The following is a 20947-nucleotide window of genomic DNA, read 5'->3' as shown; positions in this document are numbered from 1 at the left end:
ACAGAAGGGAAACGGAACGGATAGTGTGCATTGATTAGCATCCTATTCATTTACATGATATAATATTTTATGTAAACGGTAGAGAAACGGAAGGGAGCTGATATGGAAGGTATAGTGAGAATCAACCTTTAACCGGTCAGAATAAGAAAAACATACACGATCAAACCTATTTTTCCAAGGATCTTTGATTAAAAGTTAGCGTTTTTAACACAACCGTGACACTCCAGATTGAAATTTGAAATACGATTTTTTTAAACGAGAATGTTAAGAGTTGACATATGATATGTCAGTGTTATTTTCTATAAAAAAAAACAAAAAAATACCGAGAGTGTCATTTAAAAAACACTTTAATTAGTGTTAAAAATTATTAATAATAAATTAGTGTTAAAAATCCTGTATAATATGAAATATGACGTTTAATACCAATATCTTCAGATTTCGATAAGTCATCTATGTTGGTATCTGAGACTTTTCTAGCGGAACTTTTTAATGTTTTCACCGATTCTTTCGTATTTATATCCTTTCTTGTGGACTTCGGTATCTTGTCAATAAACGGCTAAAAAAGTATAATAAAATAATTATTCAAAACCTGTAAATGAATTTCACATCAAAATCTTTTAAAGATAAATGTAGCCAAACGCAGCATTAAAGTGCGTTTACACGAGTCAAGCCAGCTGATCAAGTAACTTGAATTCATTTCGTTTGAATGTAATATGACCGTGTAAACTGGACAAATAATGTCAAGGTTCGTCAAACAAATAGACGAGGACTCCGTTCAAAATTAGTTTCAGGTTTTTTTTTGTAAACAATAATGCTATTTTATTTCTTACAAATATTATCTGTTAAATGCCGATCATTTTACTTCTAGCATGAAGCAATCCCTATGCGCTAGTTTTGATGGAGGTCTGTAATTGTGTCTCGACTATGTTTTATTAGTATGTAAAGTTCGTAATGCTTTGCCTCTTAGTCATAAATTTGAACCTTCTTAAGGTACCTCTACCAATTGAGGTGAAACGCCCATTTAAAAATATAATTCTTTAGATCTGAGAAAATTAGCTTTAAGACACTCTGTAAACATAAATTATCGTTTTTTAAATACTCATATGCTAACTAGAGAAAATATACTCATTTTTTTCAATATTTTGACTTTGTACTAGTAAAATTAATAAAAATAACACAAATCTGTTGATTTAAGTTGCTATGTATAAATAATAGTAACAGGTTGGCCTACTTCTGCATAGGAGTATAAAATGCCTTATTCAACTTGAAGGAAAATATTCGCATTTTTTTATTAATCGTTAGTTACCTTTTTTAATACACCAGATATTTTATCCCAGTTTTGCGCCACATGCACAATTTCTCTTTGCAAGCTTTCGTATTTTTCCAGTTTATCTTTCAAGGCTTTCGGAACTGGCGGAAGCTTCTTTTTCATCTCACTAGCCTTTGACTTCTTGTCCGAAACGGCACTTTTCTTAGAAATTTTGTCACTAACCTCTTGTTTTTTAATATCCTTAACAATCTTACTCTCATCGATTTCTTCATCTTTATTCTGTTCGCTCTTTATAAAATCCGATGTAGTGTATGAAAATAGTATTATTTGTATGTATTTTAAGGGTCCAGCTGCTTTCAAAATACTATACAAAGCTAAGTTCTCTTTTGGGCAGAATATACTAACTAAACTTTCAATAATCAAAAAGGGAAATTTACAAAATTTCATTTTTAATAAATCTACAAGGTTTTCCGGTAGGATATTCAAAAAGCAATCTGTAGTACCAGATTTTGCTTTGTTTTGACTCTTTTCAGATGATCCTCTACTACCTTTATCTGTAAGAGATCCTTTTTTGGTAGATTTCTTTGGTTTTGTTGTTAGAATGGTATTAATTTTTTGTAATATTTTATCATACATATTATCTGAAAAAAAAACTCAGATTCAAAACAATTAATAGAGGAACAAAGTAAAGATTAAAGTGTATTAAGTAAAGTACCCTAATATTTTGCGCTGGGTGTATACCATGATAGTAAGACCCATGATTACTTATGGAGCAGTTGCTTTGGCGCACAAAACTAGAGCAACATAGTTGCTCAGCTGTAAAAAGGCTATACCATATATATAACGTTTATAGTATTCTGATGCTTCCAAAACCAAAGCAGAACCAGTTATCGGAGTATTTGGGTCGAGAACTAAATACGCCGAATTATTGGTCACCTACTTATACAGCATCTTACAGGTAGGGATCTACGTTATCGAAAGACGCGTACAACTTATTTTAGATAGGAACTATCGGAAACAAGAAATAGCCTCTAGATGCTAGCCGAGGTGCTAGCCCACAAAGAGATAGAAGGTAATGAGAAAGAAAATGATTTAGCTAGAAAAGGAACGAACAGTCCACTAACCTAACCGATTGGAAACCAACTCAAAGCGGAATCCGTATCCTGGAATGGGAATTCTGCATCGGTCTAAGACACTCGAAGAAGTTTCTCAGGATTTACGACCGAGAAAAATAAAATATTTTCCTTGATTTAAATAAGAACAATCTTCAGATTGTCAAGGGGTTTTGCTGCCGATGTAAGTGAATATAATTATTATTAAGTGTTTAATCTGTGACCGGCCGTAGCTCCAGCGGTAGTATGTCGATCTACGGTGCGAGAGGTACTGGGTTCGATCCCCAGCCAGTACGGTCGCTTTATTTATTTAAATAAAAATATTTATTTATCTAAGCAATGGCAATGACAAACCACCTTGAGTATATTTGCCCTGTACAGCTTCTCAAATAGTGCCGATCGGATTCGGCGATAAACTGTAGGTCCCGTGTACTTGTGAAACACTGATGACACACATTACAGGTACATGCGAGAGGTAGCCGACGCTTTGTTAAGAGAGCATAAGAAGAATCTTGAATCAACTGTAAACGTTGTTTAATGCCTGAACAATAAAGTTTATAAAACTCGCTCTAGCGCAGTAAAACTTTAATTGGCACAGTGGGTAGGATTAGTGATGACACGAGTAACAACATTCAGCATCTGCAAGAAGAAATAATTACAATTCACTGGTTGATTGTTGTTAAATCAAAGTCAAACGCCAGAGCCTCATCGATCCAAGACAGATATCAGATCAGATGATAGATCAAATGTCAGATCAGATAGAGGTGGTGGGAAAACCAGTACCAAGTCAGAACAGAAGATAACCAACAAGAAGGCACAGGCAAGATTCATTCATAAAGGAAGAAAACTCGTAACAAGGTAAAATTAACAAAAATATTAATTTTGAGTAATTTTGCTGCAAAGCGACGATGTGGCTTAGCTCAATGAACCACAAAAATTAGAGCATGGTATCCTCGAGGCCTAAAAGAAGACCAAACCTAAGATGGAACCATGCTATAAAGAAATCAGCAGAAATAACTTAAACCCGCATAGCCAACAATAGGCTCAATTACAAAGAAATTATCTTAAGTATGTAAGGGAGGCTACACCATAATTTGGTATGGTTGAATAGGCTGAAAATGATGATGATTTACAAATTTAGTGTTTGATTTACATAAAGTATTATCAGCATTCCCTAATATTGCTATTGTCATGCGTGTCCTAAGTTAGTTTATTATCCCTATCTAATCTAAGCTAAAAAAAATATCTTTCCAACATTGTTCAATGACTAAGGCTGTATTCCGTTGCAAAACCAGGCGAACCAAACCGGTAAACTACGGTAAAGAGCGGTTCCTGAAAAACATCAATTTGATACGGAACGGTTTGGTAAAATACTGGAAATGTCAAATGTTGACGTTTTCTAAATGTCAATTCCTTTATTATAAAATTTATCTTTTATGCATTTTAAATGTATCTATTCTCTGCTTTTACGATTGTTTCTTCATTTCAATGGATTTTTTTTAATATTGAAAAGTACTTCATTAATGAACTGTTAAACTCGTTAGGCAGCTCAAGTGAAGATTTGCAGGTCCAATATTAAAGCAAATCAATAATAAATAAACAAATCTAATAAATATTTATATTTTTTATTTATATTTTTATAGCTAACAAAACATTCACGATTACTTTTTGTCTTGTTTCTCATGTTTTCTTTAAATGCTATTGATTTAAGGAACAATGGCTGCATGATAAGTTTAAATGATCCTAAAAAGTTATTCTATTTAGTTAGTTGAAATTTATTTACCTTTACTATCTACCTCCGTTGTTTTTGGATATAAATACAAAATATTATTACAAATTTTAGAAATTAAATGAGAATTACACTCGAACTTCCAGTATTTGCTTGATTTCTGTCACATAAATGACACTAATTGACAAACAAAATCATAAAAACCAACCGTCTGGCGCTGGTTAGTTTGGTGACAATTATGATAGATATTTTTCAGGAACCGTGTTTCCTTGGTTAAGAAAACTTTAAGAAAACTTTGATAAAAACGGAACATAAAACCATAACCAATGTAAGCAAAGGAATACACCCTAAGTATTTAAAAATAAGTTTACCTTCCATATCTGCTGATCTTGTTAGATTCGTTTTTGATGTCGAATAAGTGATTTCATAATATTGTTCGTCAATAACACTAAGTATATCGTTCGAGCAAGGATGTGTCTGTTCCACTAAGGCTTCAATAATTAATCTGTCTATACTATATGTGGGAAATGACAAAGTTTTGGAAATTGCATTGGCAGCTTTATAGTATTCTATAAAACAGAAAATTTTATAATTTTATATTAGTGACAATAACACCATTATAATTGTATAAAGTACCATTGATTGTTTCTTATTCTATAAATTTTAGACAAAAGTGTTATAAATATACTTCTTACAATAATTTTATAGTGGAGGGCCCAGAGACTTTTACCTCGGAATTCAATTACTGTGAATGTATTATTGTGAAACCTTCTGTATTGTGTTTTATAGATAAAATACTAAAATGTTTACCCATTTTTTTCGTTGCTTTTAATTTTCTATTTTAGTAATTTTAGTAAACTCTTAATTATTTCCTTCTTAATATTTTGATTTTTTTAATTCTTTTTAAAATTTATTAAAATAAATAAATAATGCATAAGCTATACCTATTCTGCTTTTATTCTAATCATTGAAATTTTGATTGAAATCGAATTATACAAGGTGGCGCGTCATAAACGACGCGGTTTTTGCAAGGAGAACAAACGTTTGTAGTGAAGTGAAATTTTCTGAGCTTATGTAAGTCAATTTAAAGTATTTTCTAAAATTATGTAGAGTTCTAAGGGTGTCCCCAAAAAAAGTTACACATCAATGTTATGTTTTTTGTAATGGAACACCCTATAGATTAATTGATTTTTGGATTCTAGAAAAAAAATAAAGGTTTGTTTCATTAGAAAAGTATATGACTAAAATGTATAGTTTTTGAAATACATTCACCGGCACGAAAAATGGGCACCTTAAAACTTTGATGTATTTTAAAGGTTAATATATTTTATTTTAATGGGCCGATTTTGATGATTTTTTAAGCAGTGTGTTGCCAAATTAGTTGACTTCTTAGTATCTTTTTCTAAATTAAAAATGAAACTCCCCATCTGTTAATTATACGAGGAAAAACAAAATGTTGATATTTTTGATGAAAGTTTGAAACACCCTGTGAAATATGTTAAAACAGCAAGAAATTTAAAAATTATTTTATCATCTAGATACATCTTTTCTCGATGGTTTGTTTTTTGGTTCATCTCATTAGCTTTATTTTTGTTGGAAATATTCGGTTTTAAAGAAACCACTAACATTTTTCGTAATTTTTACATTAAGACCATGCCTTTGTTTTTGGGCCTAGTCAACACATCTAGTACGTTCTGGTCCCGAAGCAGGCCATCTTGACATAAGATTTGGTTCATTTAATTTTAATTCTTAAGGGCAATTCATTATCAATTTGAAAAGCTGGCAAACGGCGGTTTCTTAGCCATAAACTATGGAGGGCTTAAAAAAGGAGGTTTATCGGCAATGGGCATATTTGAAATTTCTGTCCCCACTTTTAAGCAGGTTCCTCGGTTTGACAGTAGAGGCACTGCGATCGATATGGATACTATATTTTCATTGTTATTATACGGTTTAAGTTTATTTTTGCTAAAATTATAGTTAATTTGTTGAATTTTTAGCAGTATAACAATGAACATTGTGAAAAAAAAACTATACAGTAGAAATAGCTCGGTATCTGCCTGTAAAAGTGGATATTTCAATGATAAAAAAGCGAAGAAAGAAAAGTAACCCAAAACTTTTCAAAGCTCCTAATGTAAGTAATATTATTTATTTAAAAAAAATTATGATAATTGTTAAGAAAAACATTAAAATTATATATAATCAGTGTACAGATTTATTTAAATATCATATTAATAGAGAATATAGCCCAAAATCGAACATCTGCATGACATAACCTAGAGAGCCTAAAATAATAATAATTTAATACTTTAATATCTTCTAACATGTTATTATATATGTGCTACTAGGTGTTTAAATTACCTGTTATTAAATAAGTAGGTATTAATAATATATATATTAACAACCATTGCTATTAAATATTATTTGAATATTATAGAAAGTGAATATTAAACATTATTTACACTTCAAAAATGTAGTTTCAAAATAACAGCCAACTCGAATAGTGAAAAAATATTTTTTTAAATTTATTTAATAATTAGGTATATCTCTTTTACTAGGATTACTAGGATCCTAGCATCGACAAAGAAGAAAGACATCCTAACTTGCTACAGCATTGGCAAAGGGCAGTTCCCCAGACAAAATACTTCGCAGTAGTGATGTGTTTTATGTACTTATTTAGACAAAATTAGTTGACGGAACCAAAACGGAACTATCAGTAGATAAGGGTAGATAATTTATTTTACTATTAGTAGATAATTTCTTTATTGTATATTCAGGTGTATGTTACATTTATTAAATTTAGCTATTTGGAGTTAGTCAATTAATCAAAATTAAAGTTATGTATTTATATTCCTAAATAAATAAATTTAATGTTTTTCAATGTTTCCTGTAAGCCTATTTTTTAATGTAGTTTTTAGAGAAGGTTTTTTACCACGTTGAGTAAGTTCTTTCCACTTTTATAGCCTTTTTTCTGTAACATGTATTTCCATTTCAGTATCCTGAGGAAGGAATAAATAAATTCCGAAAGATTGACCATTAACAAAGTGTATTAATTCTAGTCCAAACCCTTCCGACTGCAACCTCACTAGTTCCTATATTTTCTTTCTCCCTAGTAAGTCGATACTACTGATAGATACTACTGTCTGCCTAAATAAATATATGAAGGAATACATACAATATGATCGAAAAAACGGCGTCAGCGATCATTTTATATATAAAATTATATGGGGAATGTTAAAGATGTTCATTTCCCAGCCAACTGGACGCCGTTTTTTTCGATCATACGTTAGTCCCTGACTTATTATATGTATTTATAACACAATTGTTAGGTGACATTGAACATAATATATCTTCAATTTAAATGTCTGTGAAACAGTCATAATTGGCAAAACTTTGCTGATGACATTAAAACTTACAATTTTGAAAAGCTAAAAAAAAGTAAAAAGTTACGAGATACACAACACCAATCAAACAAGATAAGTGCAATGTTTATATTATATAATTCCTGATTAATTTTCGTCATTCATTTGCTGTAATTTGTCATAAAACCACTACTAGTTTAAAAGTTTTTAATGTTTATTATTAGTATCACAATGAACTGCACGTAAACATGTCCATTCCAAGTGTTTTCATGAAAAATTATGAAACTTTAAACTGCATCAGCAAAATTATTAATAAATCACTAACACACTCACATCATAAACTATTTAATTCACATTTCTCATCAAGAAACAATTACTGTTTACATCAAATCAAAAGGTTGAACTGGTGATACGTTTGTTGCTGGAACTTCTATATTTTTTGTACACCAGTTGAAGGAAACATTTACTTTAGCAGCTTATATTTTTCTTCGGCCGTGTATGCACTAAATAGAACCCCATAATAAAACATTTTTATAATAACAACTTAGGAAAAGAATATCTAAAACCGGCATCTGTTATAACCTAACTAACTTTTCAAACTCAAATTTAAGGTATTGTATTCACAATTTTAGCCACGCACGTTGCTCAATTCGAAAAAAACACGTTTCTAAAAGCTAACTCTGGTAAAAATATGCCCAAATATTAACTTGGCTCTATAATTTATAATAAAATAGTTATTCTTGTCATAAGAAGCTGTGTATTTTTAGTATCCCTATCATCACAAGCGCCCCTAACGGCGATTTTCGAAGTTCATTTAGATCATGAAATCTGGGCCCAAAATTTTTGCGTTCGATTCGCCTCCTCCTTTTAGACTCCATACCATAAACTTACAATAAGTCGATCGTCTCGATTAGAAGTTCTCATACGAAGGTTCCTGGACGTCTATATTGACGTCCTCATAGACGTGGTCATAATTCAAAGACCATTTAATATGCTCTATGGTATTAAGGTATTTTTGGAATCAAAATTTTATAGCAAATTCACTAAACTCGAATAAATAAATGATATATATTCGACTCACCCTGTATATCTATATAGTATTCAGCTTTATAGTATTCTATAAAACAGAAAATTTTATAATTTTATATTAGTGACAATAAAACCATTATACTTGTATAAAGTACCATTGATTGCTTCTTATTCTATAAATTTTAGACAAAAGTGTATATATAAATATACTTCTTACAATAATTTTATAGTGGAGGGCCCAGAGACTTTACCTCGGAATTCAATTACTGTGAATGTATTAATGTGATACTTTCTGTATTGTGTTTTATAGATAAAATACTAAAATGTTTACCCATTTTTTTTCGTTGCTTTTAATTTTTTATTTTAGTAATTTTAGTAAACTCTTAATTATTTCCTTCTTAATATTTTGATTTTTTTAATTCTTTTTCTAAGTAAATTTATTGAAATAAATAAATCTAATGCATAAGCTATACCTATTCTGCTTATATTCTAATCATTGAAATTTTGATTGAAATCGAATTATACAAGGTGGCGCGTCATAAACGACGCGGTTTTTGCAAGGAGAACAAAAGTTTGTATTGAAGTGAAATTTTCTGAGCTTATGTAAGTCAATTTAAAGTATTTTCTAAAATTATGTAGAGTTCTAAGGGTGTCCCCAAAAAAAGTTACACATCAAAGTTATGTTTTTTGTAATGGAACACCCTCTAGATTAATTGATTTTTGGATTCTAGTAAAAAAATAAAGGTTTGTTTCATTAGAAAAGTATATGACTAAAATGTATAGTTCTTGAAATACATTCACCGGCACGAAAAATGGGCACCTTAAAACTTTGATGTATTTTAAAGGTTAATATATTTTATTTTAATGGGCCGATTTTGATGATTTTTTAAGCAGTGTGTTGCCAAATTAGTGGACTTCTTAGTATCTTTTTCTAAGTTAAAAATGAAACTGCCCGTCTGTTAATTATACGAGGGAAAACAAAATGTTGATATTTTTTATGAAAGTTTGAAACACCCTGTGAAATATGTTAAAACAGCAAGAAATTTAAAAATTATTTTATCATCTAGATACATCTTTTCTCGATGGTTTGTTTTTTGGTTCATCTCATTAGCTTTATTTTTGTTGGAAATATTCGGTTTTAAAAAAAGCACTAACATTTTTCGTAATTTTTACATTAAGACCATGCCTTTGCTGTTGGGCCTAGTCAACACATCTAGTAAGTTCTGGTCCCGAAGCAGGCCATCTTGACATAAGATTTGCTTCATTTAATCTTTTTCTTGTAGTCCGTTAGTTAATATGTACGGTTCTTAAGGGCAATTCATTATCAATTTGAAAAGCTGACAAACGGCGGTTTCTTAGCGATAAACTTACAATAAGTTGATCGTTGATCGTCTCGATTAGAAGTTCTCATACGAAGGTTCCTGGACGTCTATATTGACGTCCTCATAGACGTGGTCATAATTCAATGACCATTTAATATACTCTATGGTATTAAGGTATTTTTGGAATCAGAATTTTATAGCAAATTCACTAAACTCGAATAAATAAATGATATACAGGGTGTTTCAAAACAAATGCGAAACACTTTAGGGGGTAATTCCTTGTTCAAAATAAAGGGTAGTTTGCTTTATAAACGTTGGGTCAAAAGTCAACCATTAGGGAGATATCGCGGTACAAAGATGGCGGAAAAATAATGTTTTTATTTTTTATCTTGAAAACGAAAAGAGATAGACTAATGAAATTTTATGGAAGCATTACTGTTATGAAAACACACTTTCAGGTAATTTTTTTACTTTTTAAAATGAGTGGAAAGGGCTTGAAATAAACTACCCTATCATTCTTGTTAACGAAATTTAAAGAAAAATCTTATCAAACACATGCAAATGCTTTAATTTGGATAGTTTAGTTTGTTTAGAAACTTTTACCTCTTGTGTTTTTTTGATAAAACTCACCGATTGGAAATTAAAAATAAAATGTAAAGCATTATATGTCAGGACAAAAACATTTTAGATTAAGAATCTAGTGATAATAACGATAATAATAATCATCTAGATAATAACGTATTGCAGTAGAGTAATGTCAAATAAAATAATATTAGGAACATCCTAAAAGTAACAGCGGCCGACTAGATTTTTTCCTAAAAAAATTACAGCAGCCCACTAGATTCTTTATCAGAAAATGTTTTTTGTCCTGACATGTAATGCTTTACATTTTATTTTTTAATTTCAAATCGGTGAGTTTTATCAAAAAAATACAAGAGATAAAAAAGTTTCTAAACAAACTAAACTATCCAAATCATTTTTTTTGCATGTGTTTGATAAGATTTTTGTTTAAATTTCGTTAACAAGAATGATAGGGGTAGTTTATTTCAACCCCTTCCACTCATTTTAAAAAAGTGAAAAAATTACCAGAAAGTGTGTTTTCATAACAGTAACGCTTCCATAAAATTTTATTAGTCTATCTTTTTTCGTTTTCAAGATAAAAAATAAAAACATTATTTTTCCGCCATCTTTGTACCGCAATATCTCCCTAATGGTTGACTTTTGACCCAACGTTTATGAAGCAAACTACCCTTTATTTTGAACAAGGAATCACCCCCTGAAGTTTTTCGCATTTGTTTTGAAACACCCTGTATATTTGACTCAACCTGTATATCTATAAAAATATTTTTGAAATGTGAACTACCATTAAACATATATTTTGTAAAAAGTTTGGAGTGAAAATCTCAAATAGGAATCCTGATACACAGCTTTTCCGGAAAACGGAGCCATCTTGTATGTATGCATTTATTTATGTGTGTGTTTATTTAAATACTAAAGCTAAAGCAACGAATTTAAATAGGTAAACTTTGTAATATATCTTATTAACAATACAATGCAAAAAGTTTTATAAAAATTCGTTCACAGTAAATGAATTCCGAGGTTTGTATCTCATAAGGGCTTAAAGCACTCCACTATTACTATAAAATTGAAAAAATATAATATTATTCAAAATTTGAAATGTGTCGATTGAAAAGTCAGAATAACAGAACTGTTAGAAATGGAGTCATGATGTTCATTCCGTCTCTAATGCATTGGATAGCATTAAACTCCTTTCTTTTTCTTTGAAGAATAATTCATAATACACTCAGATGCAAAAAAACGCAACGGAGAAATTTTTGGTCAAATTTAAAGTGTTATATTTTTATTATTTTTGGCCCTATTTTCATGAATTTTTTAGCAGGCTGTATATAATTACATCAACTTTAATTCGTAAACTCAGTTTTTTATAAACTTTACTATTTGGCATATTATACAGGGTTTAACTTTAAAACAACCTGTGCAATAATTCGAGTGTAAATTTTCCTAAAATATATTTTTTCGGTCAGAACCATGTCTCCTGAACATTTTGTTTTTTGGATCATGTCAATACATGCCTTGGTTAATTTTTAAGAGCGAATTGAGCTTGCCACCAACAATTTGCAATTTTTTCAAGTATCATTTCTTTTTTGAAGTTATTTTTCATTGTGACAAAGCGGCTTTGGTGATTATTGTGAACTATATACTGCTATGAACTGCCCATCATGTTCGACTTTTGGGAAATACTCGGCAGGAGGGTTAGAGGTCGCAAAGCAGTACCAGCTTCATTAAATGAACTTCGCTTTCTCCTTAAACAAGAATGGGGAAACATAACGAAATATTATAATATATGCAGCCCAATGACAGTATAAACAGGCAGTTATGCCAGGCGTATACAGGCAGTTATACCAGCTAAAGACGGCAATACAAAGTATTAGGGTATTTTTTACATTTTTTTTTCTGTTTGTATACTTGAGTATTACATATGTTTTCTTTAATATCGTTAGTTCTGTTATCGTTATTAATGTTTATTATAACTAGGACTGTATCGTTAGTCTGTAACTTTTTTTTATTTAGTATAAAGTATATCCAATGCAGCGTAATATGACATTACGACAATAGTCACCAAAACCATCTCGTCGCATTAAAAAACTACATCAAAAAGTAATGATAATTACAAAAATTGCAAATTGGTGGTTATCAGTTCATTTCGCTGTTAAAAATTAACCAAAGCATATATTGACATGAATCAAAAAAGAAAATGCTCAGGAGTCATGGTTTTAACCGTAAAATTATAATTTAAGAAAATTTATACACGACATTATTGCACAGGGTGTTTTAAAGTTAAGGTCAAAAAACAACCCCTCGATTAACCCTGTTTAATATACCAAATACTAAAGTTTACAAAAAGCTGAGTTTACGTGTTAAAGTTGATATAATTACAGCCTGCTAAAAAAATCATGGAAATAGGTGTAAAAATAACAAAAATATAACATTTTAAATTTGACCAAAAATTTCTCCGTTGCGTTTTTTTGCATCTGAGTGTATTTAAAGTACAGATATCTTCAAATATATACGTCACGACTCTAACAATATACAGGGTGTTTCAACAAACATGTGCAATCTCTCGTGGGGAGATTCTTCACGTAAAAATAAGATTTATTTTTTGTATCAACTGTCAGATTCTGCTTTGTTTCGCAGCTACAGGGGGTTAAAAACTTCATTTTTAAAGTGAAACTTCTTTACACACGCTGGGAGTAAAAATTCAAGTCCGTAACACATCAGCTAGCGTCACGACATGCGTCACGAAACGTGGTAATGATCGAAAAAGTGATAAGCGAATGAGAACTTAAGATGGGTCTTTGGAGTATCATACCTCGGGCCATATGTGAGCTAGGAGGTTGAACCTCGGAATATAGCCCTATCTTTTCAAGATATTTTGACGACGATTCGTGCATAACGAAACCCTGATGAAATGATTTAAATGAAATTTGGTATGTCGATAGATTGGACCAAGGCCAACTTAATCGTGTACGACACGTGTCACTGTGACAGTTAGTTTTGGTGTAAGAAACGTCAAAAGTTAATGTCGTCCGATCGCGAGTAAATTTTGTGGGTAGGCTAAGTGAGCGACGGTGCACACGGTCCCACCCTGCAAAGTTGGATACGACGTTTCGTTTACATCTTCATCAGGGTGGGACGGATATAAGGTCTATAAGGATTTGATATTGAAGAAAAAATGGGTTGATTTTGGCATAATTGGGGACGGTCTACAGGATGACGCCCTCGACGTTTCGAACCGATGCCTCTAAATGGACTAGATCATCAGGAATTATTGGTCGATTGGAACCAAACTTGACAAGTGGATAGAGGTACCCAAATGGAGTCCAGAGACGGACAGACAACCAGACGGAAGTAAGAAGAAATTTCACTTCAATTATGCGCACCTAGTGCACACACAATTTTTTTATGTATTATAATTTTCTTATAATATTAAAGTGCTTTTAGTAATTCGAATAAAATTTTCAGGGTAAAAGTTACTATAAGTGCTAGGTACATATTTTAATGCTAAAAAAGTGTCGACAGATTTACCAGGGACGTGCATATGGGTTATCACTAGAACATTTTTCTAAAAAGAAACATGCGCGCCACTGTTTTTTTTTCTTGTTAGCAAAATTGTGTAGGCCGTTTAATGTTGATTATATCATAATATAAGTTGTATCTTAATATTTTGTGATTTTTGATCTCCTTAAAAATTTGAACGTTTTGATCTCCTTAAAAATGAATAAATTATCTAATTGCGATGAGTTTTTTACGCTTATTACGCTATCTTGTACACTTTGCACTAAAAGAGGTTCTAAAAAGAATATGTCATAAGACAATGTCAGGAAATAAATAAATAAACAAATACGGCAACTTGACATTTTTACAGTTTACCACCAGAGATACCACCTGAATCGCCAGCGCGAAATTTAAATTCCAGTTAGTCAGCACGACGCGACGACGGCTAATAATGTCCATGGTTGGTAACAATGAATTTAAAAATCGCGCCCTCGATTATGCAACTAAAAGTTTAATTGACATTAAATATATGCACCTCCGCACCTATGTTTGTAGGAACTTTTTTCATATTTTTCAAGAAATCAATGAGTAAATGTAAAGGTTGCTATTAGACTTGGACAAAGGCAAATTAATAAAAATGCGTTTATCTCATCAAGGAGACTGAAATCGACAAAATATTAAGAGACAACTTTTAATCAGCATTAAACGGCCTACCCAACTATGAATGAAAAAAGTCAGTTGCGCCCAAGTTTTTTTTAGAAAAATATTCCAGTCATATCATATTTATTCAAGGAACCTATATGCATGTACCTGTCGACATTTTTTAGAATTAAAATATTTAGCACCTAGTAACTTTTACCTTTAAAACACATTACTAAAAGCACTTGGAAGAAAATTATAATAAATCAAAATAAAATGAAGTATTTAACACCCTCTAGCTACGAAAGAAAGCAGAATCGGATCTATGTTGGTATAAAAAATAAATTTTATTTTTATATGAAGAATCTCCCACGAGATTCACTAGAGATGCTACATGTTTTTTGAAACACCCTGTATATTTTTTTTATTTCATATAGAAATATGTATTTACCTGTATATGGACCTCCATGTATAATTATTAATCCACCGTTTATTTCGTATTGATCTGTTTCAGGACTCACATCTGGTTCTATAATTTCGAAAGTTTGAGGTGATTCATCTAAATGACATATCGAAGAAGATTCAACGTCCTCTTGAAATTCTCCCATATCGATGTACTCTATATAAATAATAAAATCGCTTAGTACAGGGTGGCGCATCTCATACGCCGCGGAGGCTCCAAGGAGAACGACAGTTTGTATGGAAATGAAATTTTATTAGCATATGCAAGTAGGTTAATTCAGAGCACTTTTTAAAAATATAGAGAATTCTACAGGGTGTCCCCAAAAAAAGTTACATATCAAAGTTGTGTTTTTATAATGGAACACCCTATATATTAATTGATTTTCGGATTCTGGGAGAAAAATAAAGTTGAGTTTTATAAGGGAAGTATATGACTAAAATGTAAGGTTTTTGACATATTTAACATTTTCTAGAAATAAAGAACAATTTTTAAATCAAAATAAAAGCTACCTAAATTGGAATTTATCCGGTATAACCTAATATGTAGTTAAATTAACTATTGTACTTTAAATCAAATTAAACTTGATCCAAAAAGTTATACAGAATGACACAAAATTAATATTGATTAGTAATTGGTCACCTTTAAGAGCATGTTACTCTTTTATTTTAAATGGAACACCCAGTATATTATTCCGATATTCAATGAAGAATTCACGTTTCTTCAAGAAACTATTAAAGTTACCTACCCAACAAACAAAGATTTTCCTAGATATTTTCATTTACATGATTTGATCTGAGTAGATCTTTATTATTTGATAAAATCTAGGTGGCTTCGATATGTCTGACGTTACTTAGTCCAACATTAACAACTAGTTTGGTTTGGTTTGGCATCATTTTGTGACAGTTAAAACAAAAAAAAATCTTCGAAATTTGCCGAAAATGCAAACTTATCCTACATCAGAGAGAATTGATATGATTCTATTAATTGGTGAATGCAGTGTGCATTCACCTATTAATAGAATACCGAGTAGAATACTTAAATTGATTTTATCTCCTGATTTTATCTATTCTTTTTTTTATGGGGATATGTTGAAGGCAGTGTTTACAAAACTCGACAACATGAGAGAAATGATTGTAGCTGCTTTTCGAGGTAATAACTCCACATATGCGTTTTAAATTGAAAAGACCCTTTTGAAAAGACAATCATTTTATGCAGTTAACAGGAAAGGAAGCATTTTGAGCATTCGATTTCATCTAGCTAATTTTTGTCACATAATTATAGGTTTATATCAAGTTTTAATTCTGTAATAATTAAAATATGTTTTAAACGTGTATCTTTTTATTACCGTTTGTAGAGTATTATCGATTGTAGAGTATTTACTCTACATTCGATAATTTTTGTAGAATTAACAAAAGGTATATCACAGCCGCCCTAGATTTTTTCAAATAATAAAGATCTACTGACGCAAAATCATAAAAATTAAAATATCTAGGAAAATCTTTGTCTGAGGGGTAGGCAACCTTAATAATATTTTGAAGATATATAAATTCCCCATTGAACACCGTAATGTTTGAATGACTAATGTTTATTAATTTTGTCTCACCCTGTATAACTTTTCAGATCAAATTTCAATTTGGTTTAACATACAATGGTTACTGTAATTAAATATCAGGCTATATGAGGTCAACTAAAGTTTAGGTAGCTGTTAGCGAAATTTAAAATTTACCCTTCATTTTTATAAAATGTGAAATATGTCAAAATCCTTAGATTTTAGGTATATGTATATTCTTTAATAAAACTCACCTTTATTTTTTTGCTAGAATCCAAAAATCAATTAATATATAGGGTGTTTCATTAGAAAAAACAAACTTTAATGTGTAACTTTTTTTGGGGACACCCTGTATAATTATATATATACATATATATATATATATATATATATATATATATATATATATATATATATATATATATATATATATATATATATATATATATATATATATATATATATATATATATATATATATATATATATATATATATATATATATATATATATATATATATTTTTATAAAATGCTTTCAGTTAACCTACATATGCTAGCTACCAAAATTTCATTTCGATATAAACTACCGTTCTCCTTGGAGCTTCCGCGGCGTATAAGAGGCGCCACCCTGTATAAAATTTTAGTATAAAAAGTATAAAAAGCTTAGTATAGAAAGTATAAAAAGCTTAGTATAAAAAGTTATATTTAAAAAACGTTAAAAGTTACCTTTTAAAATCTTGTGCAGTTCTTCTTTTGAATATTTTATTAGAGGATCTTCGTAACTAAAATATGTTCTGATTACTAAACTGAAATGTAATTATGGACAGTAAAGTACAAATATGAAAAATAATGCTAGTATTAGAGCAAAAGCTACCACAAATCTACCAGAATACATTAAAATATTTATTTAAACTCAACAATATTATTATATTATATATCAACTTGTTGTTGCTATATAATTTCTTCAAATAAATCAGTTTTGGAGAGTATTGGAATAAAAAGGGAACTGCTGCTGAGTTGTGCTTTTTGTTTTTTAAGTTTACTTTCGTGGAACCGTAACCGTATTCAATATTTTGTATTATACAGGGTGTTTCAAAAAACATGTGCCATCTCCCGTGGGGAGATTCCTCATGTAAAAATAAGATTTATTTTTCATATCAACATAGGTTCGATTCTGCTTTGTTTCGTAGCTATAGGGTATTAAAATCTTAATATTTTTTCGATTGTTTTTTTCTTTGTGAAATCGACATATTTTTCAATGTAAAAAATTATTAACATATGGTAATCGCAAAACAATTTCCGATGCACATGATCAACTTTTAGTGATGGCGACAGCGCTGCCAGATTGTGATGGATTTATGAGATGAATCTTAATTTAAAATTGACAAACACGTATTTATTATATCATTTTTAAAGAGTTTTACGTTTTATTTTTAATTTAATGTGCTTATCAATCAAACTTACTTTTCTTACTGCAGTCAAGGCTAATAAAGGACCTTTATTGTCACGTTTTCGTTCAAAATAGTTTAAAAAAAACAGGGAAGCTACAAGCTCTTTGCTTCGCCTGTTTAAATGCTTCGGCATATTTTCAACACACAGTTTCAAGAAATGCAATTCAAAAACTCGAAAATTTAGTTCTTAAAAGAACTGTTTGTGCATAAAAGTGTATTTTTTAAAAAAAGACTATGAAAATATGCAAAAACGAGAATTACTCAACAACAACACGATATTATACAAAATAATACACAACATGATATTATACAAAATAATGACTGACACTAGGATAATTGTCAAATAATAAAGGACAACATTGCTGAACACGGCGCAATATGACCAACATAGCGATAATAAAATTCGGTTTAAACCAAAGTTTAAACTAATTTTTGCAGGTTTAAACTAAATAAAATATCTGTTACAATCATTTGCTGTATAAAGTAAAATGAAGAGCTACTCGGTATCTTAAATTATACAACAAATTTAAACATTTTTGTCAAAATTTCAATTAGTCAGGTTTATAGATTTTAGTGTCAATGTCAATATGATTGATGACGTGCATACAGTTTACATACAGTACCAACCTTTATTTAATACAAGATCACAATTTTGAGAGTATCGTTTAATTATTTATTAAATATCAGACTTAGTAATTGGATAATAATTTCTTCAATATGGTAAGCCCATATAAAAGCACATTTTGCCATTTATTTTTTTTTGCATATAAAAAATTGTAGAACTTCTTCTAACTAATTTTAATAAATGGACACATATTTTAATACGTGGCTTACGGTAGATAGAGCAATATTACCTTAGCGTGACTCTACTTATTTCTTGTTTAGGATATGGAGAATCAGTTGTAGCAACTTCACTTTCCTTCTTGGCAATAATTTTCTTTCGTAATCGAGCTAGTAAATTGTCATATTCGGTTTTAAAATGAGTAGGCAATGTGTCACCAGCATGTCGATACGGTATCAAAACGTAGTTGAGACTTTTAGCGCTTAGAAAAGTATCTGTTAACATTTGTTCCTGTTGAATATCACTAAAATATAAAAAAATAGATCTAGTCATCGCCAACAATAATCCAGATTCGTATAAAAGCGCCAAATTACACGTTTAAATGTTATACAGACCGGACCACCGTAATAGTAACATAGGCAGAACCGGATGAATTAGCGTATACCCGTCCGCCGGATAAAAAGCAGGCGAAAAATGCGATAAAATAAAAATAGGTAGATATGTCATAAGAATGTTTCAGAATTTGTTTTTATTCGTGTTTTAATAGCCAAAACGAATACATAGATTCTCGCGACAGTTCTCGTGTAAAATGTATTTTTTAAGTAAAATAATGGATGTTTACGAAGTTCGTGAGAAAATTCAAATTGTAAAATGGTATTTCCAAAATAGGTCTTATCGGGATATACAAACAATTTTTCCACAAATTTTTGTAAACAGGCCAATTCCATCTTTACCTACTATATCAAGAGTTATTAATAATTTTGAAACACATGGGTGCGTGTCCCCACAAAAACACAAAAAGCCTTATGTGTTGATTAATGAAGAACAGGAGTGAAAGCAAGTGTTCATTTGTGATACCGCGGATCAAAATCCCATGTTTTTAAGTAATCAAATTGCTGAGGTAACAGATTCTTCACCTAGCACGGTTAAAAGAATCCTTAAAAAGAATGGATACCGATCGTATAAAGCGCGCAAATCTCAAGAAATTTTCCATGAAGACCAATTTCCGCGTATGATGTTTTGTGAATCTGTAATGGAAAAGGCCAATTTAGATGAAAACTTTATTCGGCGTATAGTTTTCACCGATGAATCAAATTTTCCTTTATTGAGTCGTCATAACCCTACACAAGTACGATATTGGTCTCAGGAAAATTTGCACAGATATTTTGAGGTACGCACGCAATATCCTCAAAAGCTAAATGTTTGGGGTGGTTGTGTAGGGGAGCATATGATTGGTCCATTTTTTATAGAGGGTAATTTAACTGTTGCAAAGTATTTGGACTTGTTACAGCAGCAGATTGTCCCTAGAATTCGTGAGTTATTGGGAGAAAGATTCCACAATGTCTGGTTTCAACAAGATGGTTGCCCTGCCCACAATGCCCGTATTGTTCAAGAATATTTGAACAATACTTTTCCCAACCGTTTAATTAGTGGATATGGAACTATTTTGTGGCCCGCTAGATCACAGGATCTTTCTCCCAATGATTTCTTTTTGTGGGGTTATGTAAAATCCAAAGTGTATGGTAATAATAGGGCTAATAATCTGGATGAGCTTCAAGTAAAAATACGAGAGACTTTCCAAACTATTAGCCCTAATATGTTAGCCAATGTCAGACGGGTATTTTACGACCGCCTAGGCTTCTGTCTAGCACAAGAAGGTGGTCTTTATGAACACTTGTTATAACTTTTTTATTATTTAGAGTAATATTTTAGTTTTTTTTGAGTTTAGAGAATTTATGTATTTTTAGTTTTGGCTTGTAAACACACTCAAATAATAAATATTTAAGTATTTTTATTTTAAATGTTACCTTAAGTGAAGGCAAACACTTAAAATTAAAATAATAAATACTCGGCACTACTCGCGTCGTATTCCTAGTCTGTCACGACCGACCCGTCCAAGCACAACTGCAACTGCGTACTGCCTGACCAGCCAACTAACCGGCAGTGAATCTCGAGTACGAACGCAAATCGGGTAAACGTAAATTCGTCCGGCAACTTACTATGTTACTAGTAGCCTGGTCTTTTCTGTATACCGTTGATTGAAAGAAATGGGAAGGTACACAACCTAATGGGCGAATTCGTGACAAGGCTGATTTGATTTTCCCTTACGTCTCAAGTGCTGAACGGTGGAGACACCAATCGTTCTGCGGTAAACGCATAAAACA

The 20947-nt window shown here is 30.8% G+C and overlaps 1 protein-coding gene across 1 annotated transcript in view; it reads right to left on the bottom strand.

The window, feature by feature from the left end:
- LOC115889577 (hydrocephalus-inducing protein-like) overlaps nucleotides 1-20947 on the bottom strand; it is a 220623-nt gene that overhangs the window by 105777 nt on the left and 93899 nt on the right. Inside the window, exons 23-29 of the mRNA XM_030909629.1 lie at nucleotides 18856-19086; nucleotides 17277-17332; nucleotides 14989-15156; nucleotides 8552-8587; nucleotides 4483-4680; nucleotides 1307-1911; nucleotides 424-556 (exon numbers count right to left, since the gene is read on the bottom strand). Coding sequence (XP_030765489.1) covers nucleotides 424-556; nucleotides 1307-1911; nucleotides 4483-4680; nucleotides 8552-8587; nucleotides 14989-15156; nucleotides 17277-17332; nucleotides 18856-19086 — 1427 coding nt within the window. The remainder of the gene's footprint in view (nucleotides 1-423; nucleotides 557-1306; nucleotides 1912-4482; nucleotides 4681-8551; nucleotides 8588-14988; nucleotides 15157-17276; nucleotides 17333-18855; nucleotides 19087-20947) is intronic.

Source organism: Sitophilus oryzae, unplaced genomic scaffold (assembly GCF_002938485.1).
Source record: "Sitophilus oryzae breed Bouriz unplaced genomic scaffold, Soryzae_2.0 scaffold_815_pilon_pilon, whole genome shotgun sequence".
NCBI lineage: Eukaryota > Metazoa > Arthropoda > Insecta > Coleoptera > Curculionidae > Sitophilus > Sitophilus oryzae.
Note: the sequence above shows the minus strand (reverse complement) of the source record. Positions and strands in the feature narration are given on the sequence as shown.